Source organism: Anser cygnoides, chromosome 3 (assembly GCF_040182565.1).
Source record: "Anser cygnoides isolate HZ-2024a breed goose chromosome 3, Taihu_goose_T2T_genome, whole genome shotgun sequence".
Taxonomy (NCBI): Eukaryota; Metazoa; Chordata; class Aves; order Anseriformes; family Anatidae; genus Anser; species Anser cygnoides.
Window position 1 is genome coordinate 50,229,806 of NC_089875.1, and position 12,373 is coordinate 50,242,178.

At 43.4% G+C, this 12,373-nt stretch overlaps 1 protein-coding gene across 2 annotated transcripts in view; it reads right to left on the bottom strand.

Annotated features, from left to right (window-relative positions):
• Positions 1-37: 37 nt before the first annotated feature.
• Positions 38-12,373, bottom strand: part of SLC22A3 (solute carrier family 22 member 3) — a 31,393-nt gene continuing 19,057 nt past the window's right edge. For both annotated transcript variants that reach the window (XM_066994155.1, XM_013186785.3), the window contains exons 6-11: positions 9,431-9,528; positions 9,080-9,294; positions 6,065-6,173; positions 5,726-5,838; positions 4,562-4,661; positions 38-3,842 (exon numbers count right to left, since the gene is read on the bottom strand). In XM_066994155.1, the coding sequence (XP_066850256.1) occupies positions 3,785-3,842; positions 4,562-4,661; positions 5,726-5,838; positions 6,065-6,173; positions 9,080-9,294; positions 9,431-9,528 (693 nt within the window). In that variant the 3' untranslated portion in view covers positions 38-3,784. The remainder of the gene's footprint in view (positions 3,843-4,561; positions 4,662-5,725; positions 5,839-6,064; positions 6,174-9,079; positions 9,295-9,430; positions 9,529-12,373) is intronic.

The window sequence follows — 12,373 nt, forward strand, 5'->3', positions numbered from 1 at the left end:
TTAAATACATAGAACGGAAGAAAAAGAAGCAAACACATTTGGTTTGTATTTTCAGATTTTTTATTGACATATAAATATGTGTCAGCAGAAGTACAAATGTACCATCAGAGATATAAAACAGTGAATAAAAAAAACCCTGACCACAAAGTTAGTCCATAGTGAAGACAGAGAAATAGCTGATGTCAATCATTACAGCAAGTAATGACAATGCATGTAACATATTATAAACTTTCATTGTCCACAGTACCAGTTTTGTTTCACTATATAACTTTGTCTTACTGTATAATCGTTACTTGTATTTTTTTTTCTCTAAAAGAAAAGGAAGTACACAGGCTTGTGGTTACAGGAAATGAAATCTGTGCCCATATACCAACATCTCTTAAAATACAGCTACTTCTATGTGGTATTATAATGGCAAATTTCTTCATGATGTTTGAAGGAAAAGACCAGAAAAGACCCCCAAAATTCAGTGTTGATCTGCTGAATATACATGTGCAATTACACACACTAGAGGAAAAAGCCCTCCTGGTCTCTCTGCCAAGCAATGACAAATTTCTGAACCATGCAGCATTTCAGAAGTTCTCTCCTTCCATTATGGGGATTTTATGTTTCATTTTACATTTATTATTTTTTCTTTGTTCTTCATCTATTGTCTGTTTTCTGTTGTCTAAAAAGAGATTTTTCTCCCAAAACACGCCATAAAAAGAAGTGATTTCAGTTGTCCAATAAGTTGCTGCTGTTTGTGAATCATGTTGCCCACCTAGAAATGCATTCACATTTTCCATGTCTTCCCCCAAGAACAAGTGCCCACGGAGGAGATGGGTTGCATTCTAGCAGTTTTGTTTTGTTGGTTTTTTTTCCCTGTAGACTGTAATGGGAGATTATAGTCTGGCTAGAAATGTCCAGACATGCCTGAGAGGCTACACACAACCCACCTAAATGATAACTCTTTAAAGCATGTAAATTGTGATGTTTTCCTTCTATGAGAGTGTCAATGGCAATATATATCACCACTTATCACGAATTGTACTTATTACTAACCATTTGTAGAAACTAGTAGAAGTTACTAGTTGAATGAAGTTCATTACTAGATGAAGGCAAATTTGGGGACAGGGACACATTTGGACCAAAAAGCATATTCGCCTGTTTGTTGGTCTAAGGAAACATTTTGCAGACAGGAAGAAGTTAGCTCCTGGGTTCCTGTGGTTATGTTGAACTTGTGTCTTTGGCATTGGTAAGGCGATCTGTCGGTGGCTATTCAGATCACATCATTCATTGAGCCTCTAGAATGAGGTGTCTAGCACATGCAAGACAACTAAAGCGAGCAACGTTTGCCACTCACCCATGGCTGTGTAACCCCATCATCACCTGGTCGTGCTAACAGGTTACTACCCTTTTCACAACCTTCAAGGGGCAGCCCAAATTCACACAGACACAGAAGGATTCTCCATCTTACAAAATCTATCTGTTATGGGTAAGAGTTAGCACAGGAGCCATTACTGAATATAAACTTGTCCTGAATTTAGACCTCCTGTTGCCATTCATTGTTATTGTATTAAAGTCAGAACACATACACAGCCTTTTTTCTGATGTTCTCTACATAATGAATTTTTATAAAATAAATAAACTTAATCTTCTGACACTGCTCCTAGTTAGTTTACATACAGGAATATTTTACCTGTATCCTCTTCCAAGCAACATATGGTGCTATGCAAAACAAAGCACAATCCAAAAGGCTGAAAACAAGCCTTCACCCCTCTCACTTCTCAAGCACCTTTCAGTCATCTACAAACAGCAACAGCTAGCAAATAATATTGACATTACTTTGTCAATGAATGATAGCTTTGAATGATCTTCACTGTCCTTCCCAGGCTGCTGCAGTGTCTAAGAAACTGTTTAAAAAAAAATAAAATTCATGAAGGAGAAGCATTAAAGGGAAGAGGAAGGCTTAGCTCATCCAGCATCACATCTGTGCACCTCCCCATGCCTCCCGAGGGCCAGTGGGGTCTGGTTGGCTGCCAAGAAGATAGGGCTGAGCTCTGTGCTCCCACCCCACACTGAGACACAGCGGTGGGTTTGCCCAGGGTTTGCACCAGGGCAGTGCAAGCCCATGGCTTCCAGTTCAGGGCTGGTCTCTGCCAGCCAGCCCTGGGGAGCTTACAGCTGCCAGAGGATGATCATATTGGTGTAGGAGGAGTTTCCCCCCCGCAGCAGTAACTCCAATTTCAGGTCATATGCTAATCACCAATTTGCCAGATGTTATGACACATGCATTTAGTTTCATACCTTCCGATCACTACTGACTTTTGCTGAGCATGCTATTGACCTCCAACTATGCCTTAGAGGAAATTAAGAATAGCCTTGAAAGACAGACCTTCATCGCTAACTGTTCAAAGCATGCAAGCTTTAATTTGAGATTACTAATATAGATCCTGTTTTCCTCCAGCATGGTTGATGGTATGGGCAGTTGCTGGGAAAAGGCAGGGAGAGCCAGGAACTGTTGAAATACCTGCTATACTCCTCACCATAGGAAACCCCCGTGCACAGCAGTCTTCTTGTGCTCTTAAGATGATTAGACTGCAGCAGTAGTCATTCAGCTGCACTGACCTTAATGTTAGCATCACTCATTTGTGTTATAAAGCCTTAAAACCCATTCCCATATTTTCTTATGCCAAATATTTTGTTCTGAGCTAATAAAGCCCTCTACAACAGCTCAATGTCTTTCTTTTGTGGTTTAATTCTCCATTGTTAACAGTACATCATTTGGATGCCACTCTCAAGTCCGTAAGGAGTGTATTGACTGTCTGGCTCTGGCCAGGCCCCAACACTTGGTGGAGAAGCTCACAGGGACCAAAACAAAGGCAGGGTGTGCCAGCTGTCTGCTTGCAGAGCCACAGATCCAAACACTTTAGCTACAGGTCAGCTTCAAAAAACTGGGTCCAGTTAACACTTCCCTCCATAACCAAACCTTGTCTTGTCCCTGCTCATTTTCCCAAGACAGCTAAACATCTCTGTCAGCATCTCAGATAACTTATACCCAAGGCAGAAAGATGGCCAATGATGTGGAGAAGAGCAACTCTGCGAGTCAGCTTGGCCCTTGTCAGAGTGAGGTGATTTGGTTTTCAGGAATGGGCAGAGTGTGTAGTTTAGAACAGAAAAAAAAATCAGCGTGTCTGGCACACAAACCCCAACGGGGCCTGGGAGGAAGCAGTGATGGGCAGTTGGATGATCTGACCTGCAGAGCTAATGCCCTGTGACAGCTACATAACAGGAGAGGAGGAAGAGGAGTGCTGCCACATCTAAGAAAGACCTTCAATAGGCAGGGCTTTTGTCACAGAGTGTCACTGGGAGAGAGGAGCAGACAGGGGTGAGGATCTCCTGGTCCCATTCCTCCTGACCTGAGACTCTCTTCCCCAAAGTCATCCACATCTTACCATTTCCAGCTGTCCTCACCCAAGGGTATATGCTAACAATAGAAATAAACAAACGGCTCAAATATACAAAGAAATAAATAAGAGCTCACTGAGCTAGATAGTGCATCTTTTTAAGCAGATCTGTTCTACCTAAACCAAAGAATATTCCCTTTCTGGAAACAGCACTTAGAAAAAACAAATTTATTCCATATTTACAGAAAAATACACTGCTTGTTCTGAATGTCATTACACATAGAAGAAGAACATGTATTTTTATCCACACTCTGCAGCAAACTTCAAAGTGGCGGCAAGTGGAGAATAAATTCCCAGTGTGGGAACGTGATTCTTTCTTCAGTGCCATCCTTCAAAGATCATATATGAGAGTTGGTGTCCTGATGTTTCCTTTTCTTGCCACATTTACCATAAGGACTGAAGAAACAGAAGAGGAGGGGCGTAAAGGTGGAAGAAAAGGGAAAACAGAGTTGTAGTCCAAGTTACAGTACTGGTGCATTTATTATCAGCACAGAAAGTTTCCTTTTTCTTTTGTTTGTGTATCAAAGTGGGAAAAAGTTGCTGATGCAGGATCCAAAAACACTCTGTGAAACACTAATCTATGCCACTACCTCCTCAAGAAAAATACTGCCAAGCAAGCCAGTGTGTTCCCTGAACGCCTGCAGTGCAGTGAAGAATCTGGCTTGCTGTTTGCTAGGAGTGGGGAAAGTACGTTTGTATCTCTTCAGCTACAAAATTCATCTCATAGGTGACTTTTCAATGGCTTCACAAACTGTGGAAAAGCTCCCATTATCAAAGGCCCTTCCTCACATGATGCTTTGACTGAGGTAAGTGCTGTTTTTCTTGACCAGAGAGCTGCAGGTTTTGTGCAGACACAACTTTGTGCCCTTATGAGAAATTTTTCTGTATTTACAGAACCTGTCCCCATGGCTTTTGTTTTGTTTTTTTAACAACCTGACTTAGTGGTACTAAAAAGTTCTATTGAGGAAAATATCACATGCTCATTATATCATCCTGATTAGGGAATTTACTTTGATGCTCAAAACACATCAATAATTTATTACAGCTGACAAGGTTGGAGGAGGACACCCTAAGGAAACCTCACCCATGTAAAAGTAAGAAAATACATATCATACCTTGAAAGCTGCTCTACATCCTCCACTGTCTCTGGTAAGGAGATTCCCTTTGTCTCTGGTAAAAGCATTACTAGGATCCCACAGACAACTGCAAGAATACCTACAATGGACATGGAAGAAACAAAAAAGCAATAAAAATGTTATGTTTCTTAGTTTCAGGGTTTATCAACTGAGTAAGTCTTACTCAGATTAAGGCTAAAGTGAGATATTTAAAGTGCAACAGGTATTTCTGATTAACCCTGCTTGTAAGAGCACCTTCATGATAAATTACTTTAAACTATTAAACAAACAAAACAAAAAAAAAACAAACCAACCAACCCACCAAGCAAATAAACAAAACCACCTGAGGGCTATGGATTCATTTACAGCCTGAATTACCCCAAAAGGGAGATCTTAGAGATCAAAATTTTATGTCCTTCCCCAGCTGCAGAATTTTAGCATTAGATAATGTGAACACAGTACTTCTATAAATATCTATTCTTGGAATAATGGTAATTTTTTTAAATGTCTTTTGTTTTTCCATTTTTGTTTTCAAGCTAAATTTGTCATTAGCACCATTTTCCCTTCTTACTCTATCTTATCTCTTTTGCTTTTTACCCAGCCACGTGTACTTCCTCTAAGTCTGGTTTATTTGCAGACTTCAACTTCCTTGTTGGAAAAAATCTACTTTTTTCCCACAAACTTAATTCATAGGGCTCATTTCTCCAAAATTAAACTGAGGAAAAGAATTTTAGAGGAAGAAGAAGTTGTGGCTAATATAACATCCAGTCATAACCATATATACAAACCAACCAACCAAACAAATAAACAAACAAAAAACAACAAATATTTCTTAAAGGACATCAATGTCCATTGTCCAGAGATTGAGCTTACTTCTCTGCAATTACAGAACTTAGCTGCAACGTTTCTCAGTCCTGAAGCACCTCACATAACTTCTATGGTTTTTCAGCCAAGTTACCAAAGGGGCCCGAGATCTTCCATCGTGTGCTGTGAAACCACCCATACCTCACCCATTTGCTGGTCAGACTCTTTTGCTAGGCATGAAGGTTGGGAGGGGCTGGTTTGAGCAGGAGGTGAGGCCCACTCTACACTTTTGCCCTAAGAAAAAAGCCCAGGTAGGTGAAAAATATATTAACAAAAAGTGTATTTTAAATTAATTCTTACTGAAAATAATTAGAGGTAGCTCCAACCAAACAGCTGCTAATCGGAAAAGCAGGAATGGGGCTATGATCCCACCTAGGTCACACAAACTCGAGCACAGGGAAACACCAAAGTTTCTGAAAAAAAAAAAATATAGTGCCAGATATTTGAGAGATGCTTAGCAAACAGATGAGCAGCAGTTTGAGAAGCAGCACGTAGGATTAACTCCAAAATTATCTTGTCAGTATATGCCATCCACACTGATGGGTGGCTTGCTATTCAGTAAGGAAACTCTGAAGAAAAGTGAGTTTTACTGAAAAGCAGTGAAATAGGTGAAAAGCTGAGGGAAAAGTTTCAACTTACCTCAGTATTGTTGGGTATAACTCAGAGTTCACAAGGTAGACGATTTCAAAAGCGATTGTGATGCCCAGCCTTCCCAGCGTGGCCACCGTGGTTTTGAACCATGGGATATCTGTCCGTTCAAAAAGAAACCCTGGTGAGCCGTGCCTTACTGCACCCGCAGCCTGCTGCCAGCCAGCTCTCACTTACAGGGATTTTACTCCGGTACCTGCATTGGTTGCAGCCGAGCATTTCTCAGATATAGGGGCACAAGGAAAGCCTCTGCCCAGTTGTCTGTGAAGTGCAGATCACAGTGAAACACAAGCAAGGGTGAGAAAACCAAAAAAAAAAAAAAAAGCTGTGATAGGTGGTAGAACAAGTCCCCTCTGCCTTCCTGCCTGAGTGACCATGCAGCCTCCTTGTCAGAGGCTGGTTATGGAGCTAGATGGACCACGGGTCTCACTCAGCCATGCCATTTCTATTCTCCTACTCCTAAAAGAATAAGCCTCAAGCCCTGTCAACGAAAACTACAACACAGGAACACTGAATCAGCGCAAGTCAGACTGAGAAACCACTGCTGTAGATATCAATCTATATTGACATTTATTGCTTTCCGACATCATTAGAGATTGCTTTCGAGAATCAGAAATAAATTTCAGCCTAATGATTCAAGTGGCATAACACCATTCTCCTTAGAGCAGGCCAACTACAATTCACTATTTGTTTAGCCATTGCACATTAGACACACTCCTAACGATGTTAATTTTGGGTATCCTCCCTCTTCCGTTCCCTGGAGCATGGCGTTGTACCTGGCACAACCAGCTCTGGGTCACTCTGACCAGCTCTCCCAGCTCTGCAACAGGCACATCTGCACCACAGGGCAGAGTCATCCTGCCTCGCTATATGCAACACCTCAGCAGTCCTCCAGCCCTATCTAGAGAGCTGGTGGCCTCTGGGAGAGCGCCACAAGGAACATAATGAGGACTGCTGCAATGCCCTTGGAAGAGGACAGTCTGCTGTATGGACTAACCATGACTGGGCAGACCGGGAGGTTAGTGAAACAGTAAGCCTGAGCCTGGCACGAAGGGGAGCTCTGCCACCGGAGAGGGCTCTGGCAGTGGCTGTGTTTTCTCAGGACTCCAATAGGAGGAACAAGAAAACATTTCAGTTTTCTCTGAAATGGAAAATGGATGCTTGGATGTTTTTCCCTTCCAAAACAATCAAACAAACCCCCCAACAAATTTCATCACATGCTGCGATACTGCCTTTGCCCTGAAAAGCTCTGTTTTCAAACACTCGCAAGAAAAGCAAAGGCTGGAAAGAACAAAACAAATTCACATTGTCGCCCTGGCACCCCTTCAGCCTGTCGGACCCCTGAGGTGAGGGTGACGCATGTGTGGCTCCTCCCTCTGCCGGGAGACTTGAACTGTGTGAGCACCCCAGGGTGACCAAGCCCTCACAAGCTGCCGCTGCATCTTCTCACATCTGTGCAAACACTTCTCTTGAAAGCAGGACTTGGACCTCAGGTGTCCCATTTGTGAGTCCCCTGGGCTGGGCCCTTTGTTTCTGAATCGCAGTGCCCCACGGCGGGGAGCTGGCAGGCACCCACTCACAGCCTGGTGGCTTGTCAGAGAGGCTCACAGCAGAGGGAACCCGAGTGGTCATGGGCAAAATCCGTCAGCAGAGCAGAGCCAGCATTCACAGACTTCAGTGGTCTAGCTGAGGAGCTCAAATAAGTGAGGACAACACTGCATCATCCCAGGGTGCAGTCTCACAATCGCCAGTGCCAGCACCACAACAGACCGCTGACCTTCCTGCTCCATATCTCTGTCACATCATTTCTACTTCTACTGAAGCAATGAAGCTCCTCAAACATGCAATACAATTTTAAGTAGTTTTGGAGGAACCCTTTGAAGGAAGCTTAGCTGAGGGAGGTGAGCTAACCCCTCTCTGAAGTATTTTGTTTTGCACTCACTGCAAACCTGCCTGGTCTTGTCAACACCTCTTACCTTGAAGTGGCTCCATGTGGCTCTTCTCAAGGAAAACTATTGTCCCATGATAAAATCTGGAGCTAAAACCTCTAAGGCTAGCCAGGATTGTCACTTGCTTTGACAGGAACATCCCTGGGAGGAATCAGCTTCTCTAATGCCAGTTTGGCTGCCAGTCCCTAGCCACACTGAGGCAAAGCACACTGAAGTAACACAGGGTGCAAAGCACCTTCAGGTGCTTCTCTGGGGATACACACTTGATGGTACAATAAAACAGCTACACAGGAGGGAAAACAATTTAAAGAAAAGAAAGGAGTACTAGGAAACCTTCAAGCGATATCAGACCCTTTGGTTGTCCTTGAAATCAGGTAAGACTGATGTAATTGAAAGTCATACCTTTTCTCTACCCACTTCAGAATTGCCCAAAGCCCTGGGAGGGTAAGGGCAGGGAAACTGTCCTTATTGCCTGCTGCAGCCCCTACTCCCTGTTGTGGTTTGGATGGGGATGGAAGGGCTGGGGTGAATAAGGGTGAGCAGAGCACATTGCAGCCTGGCATTGCTGTGCCGCTGGAATGAACGGACAGTGCCGGGAGAGCCATGACACTAGAGGAAGGTCTTGAGAGGTTAGGCCATGTGTTTTTTTTTTCCAGGAATCATTTTGTTTGTGAATGAGGAGAAACCAACAGTGCCTCAGCTAAATCACTGATTTCTTCCATTGTTAAGTGTCTTCCAAGTCAGGGAATATATCTTCCCCTCATGTTTGTATATTCTTCCCTTGCATAAGCCTTCAAAACAATTCAGGGCCTTTATACACATATTTTCCAGGACTACACCCATCTGTTGCTCACTGCCTATCAGAGATCTGGCCATTACATGTCCTAGGACAGTCTATAAGTAAATAAGGAATTGTTCCATGACTGTGGTGTTGTTTGCATCACCAGCCACCTTTTACTTCTATCTACCATCTTGTGTGGCCTCCATTCCTTGCTTAAGGGGTCAGGAAGAAGACATTGACCTAAAGATCTTGATGTTGGGAAGGGTTGAAAATTACCTTCTGGCAAGAATGCAGTAATGAGACATGCAATTCCTGCCACAAAGTTGCTTATTGCGAAGGGAAGTCGGCGGCCAAAGCGATCAATTGTCACTAAAATTAGGAGAGCGGCAGGCAGTTCAACAGCTCCTGAAATGAAGAAGTCCAGGTAGAGGTTTCCTCCAACAATTCCTAGGCGCATGACAAGCCCTTGGTAGATCAGGGCACTTGTGAACCTAGACAGCAAAGGGAAAAAATACTGAGAGGCAAACAAATGACTGCAAGCAGCTGGAAAGACCCTAAAAGTCGTGAGGGGGTTATTCTTGATAACACCTCACCCTTGTAACAAGGAGCACTGAGGTGGGCACTCACCAGGCATACATCAGGATAAGCGTGTTTCTCCTCATCTGAGGAGTCCTCACCAGATCCAGAAAGGAGGGATTGCTGACCTCTGTGTTGCTAACAGTGATCTGAGGAGAAAGACAAGCAGCAGAGTCAGCTGTCAGATGTCAGGCAGGCGCTGGAGCAGAGTTTCTAAGTAAATGCAGTGCTCAGCAGTATTTCAGTCAAGCGAGCAAAGGTGCTGATGACCTGGTTTGCTGCTTTTAGCACTCCAGAGCAGTGTGCAGTTATGGGAAATAGCTTACAGCTGAATACAGCTGCTGGTTTTCCTTAACAGAGACCGTGCAAAAATTGGAAAGAAATCCCAAATCTTGACTGGAGAGAAGAAAAATGATTTCCTCAGAGTAAACTGAGAAAGATTGACCTGGAATGCCTTGAAAGACAATAAATGGCCTTTGCAATGTCATGGTCACTTGGAGTAGAGAATGTCACAGGATGGGCAAAGCAATGGGTTGTGAGAAGGCTGCTGGTAATACACCTGGGCAGCAGAAAGTAAAGAGAAGTGTGAGAAAAATCAGATCTGTGAAGGGGCTTGGGTGCTGCAAAACTTAACTGGTGAAATTCAGAGGCACTTAAAATATAAAAGCACTATGATGAGCAAGGCTTTTACCCTAAATAACTAAAAATCCCACAAAGTATGAATTAACAGTTCTCATATGCCTAAGAGTTATGCCCGGCCAGCAGGTTTTAACCATGATGGGTCAAAGGGACACCCTGACCGAGGGGTTCCCCAAGCTGGCCAGCAACTGGGGGAAAATACAAGGGGAAGAATCAGTCTACTCCTGTCAAAGATGTTGCCCTTAATTTGTTTCCCAAGCATCTACTACAGGTATTTACAACACATAATAATACTAATACACACGCTGGCAGCCCTTTGGTTATGTTCACTTTGCAGGTGAGGAAGACAAGGAAGAGAAGGCACAGGTGGTTTTAGGCAGAGACCAAAGTGGGTCTGCCCAAGAACTGGCAGCCACAGCTGGGGTTTCCATCAGCTCTCAGAGAAGATGTGGGAAACATGGGGTTAAAACTGATGCGTCATTTTGAGGAGAACTCTAGGCAGCCTGGTTGCTGGGACTCCCAGTTATTGCCCCCTCCTGCGAGGAGCCCTAAGAAAGCAGATGTAGGAGCAAGCCCTTCTCTGCAACCAAAGCACCCGCTGCCCTTCACCCATGCCAGGAGCCCTAGAACACAATCCCAGCCCATGGGGAGACAGAGTGAGAAGACAGAGAGTTATGTGGGATCACACACATCCATGATGAGACAACAGGCAAAGCTCAAGGAATTTCCTGAGGGGCTCCTCAGCCATGCCCACAGCTCTTCTGTGTTGTTCACATCAGAAGATAGCACGGTGAGATTTGGCTGGCTGAATTTAAGCATGACTTTTTCATAACTAAGTGCCACAAAACTTGGACAAAAAGTGGACAGAGAAATGCCACATTTGTTTGAACTTCCTTTCTACTCCCTCTTGCTTTTCTTTTGCAGCCAGAGCCAGAAGTTTTCTTCAAAGCACTGCCACTACTGTTGCATGCCAGAGCGCTTTGTAGGACAGGCTGAGGTTGCCAGGTTTCTGCACTGCTCTTGGACTCTCTCATAATATGGTTATAAAGCTTCCATGACTTGTTTATAAGAGCAGGCTGCCAGCCATCAGCTGTGCCTTTGTGCAAATATGGTTTTAGTCCTCCAAAGGACGGAAGATAAACTCAACATGGCTGTTACCATATATTTTTATGTCTTAATAAAGTCATAATAACCCCAAGCGTGACTGACCATTTTTTATACATGAAGAAAAAAAAAATCACTGTGGAGTCAATGATTTGTTGGGAAGAAAATCCTCTTTTTGTTCCTTGAAGTCAAGGAGAGCTTTGCTATTCACATCACTGCAGCCAGGAATTCTAAGACAGAGCCCATGTTTCCAAGATACACTATCTGGAGACTCTGCAGGAAGTTTTGTAAATAACTTCCATGACATTTTTATGTCCCATCAAATTACATCTCAGTTTTTCTGCAATAATTTTCAAAGGTTCCCCAGAGCACAGACACATAATTCTGCACATGCTTAACTCTGCACAGGAGAGTACATGCATGTATATGTGTAATATTTATGCATGTACATTAATATATATACTAGAAATATCTATGTGTAAAGGGAGAGAGGTTTTTGATCCACAACTCTCTCAAGGAGCAGTCCTTACTCAGCTGGCCACAGCTCAGTCTGCTTTTGGACAGAGACCAAGAGATAATTACAAGCAACTAGAAAAAAAAAAAAACAGTTTATAAAATACAAAAAAAAAAAAAAAGGTTAATGAGTTCTGTACAGAGCTGAACTGTACCAGTGTTGTAACTTAGAGAGCAAAATAAAGAAATGTTTATCTGTTTTTATACAAAGGTCATTTGTGGCTTCTGCATGCCAATAAAAACACAAGGCTGTTATGTCCAGAGCCACGCAAGGGAGCCAGCCAATGAAACTGTTCTAGAGGTACTGGAAAATCATAGCCAAAATGCACTGAAGGATAACATCTCTCTCTTCTCCCTGTCCCTCCACACCTGCACCTCTCTGCCTGAAATTCTGGAGTTGCAACATGAAAGAGAACTCTGACGTGACTTAAGGCAAGAAATACACTCGATCCCCCACTAACACGCTTCCTGGAGATGCTCTCTCTCCTCTGGGCACAGCACCAAGGACGACAGACATTGTGTATTGAAAAGGTCCTGGGAAGAGATCCAATGTGAATCTGGGTGTGTGGAGGTTAATCTTCTGCAGCTGTGAGGGGCTTAGGGGCATGAGGTGGAACGCTTCTAAAAGAAATTAAATATGACTTTAAGCAATAAGTAGTGAAAGACACACGTCTCCATTCCGATGTGAGGCTCAGAAAATGCTCACGTCTAGCGTGAGGCAGCAGGTGCACGACTGCA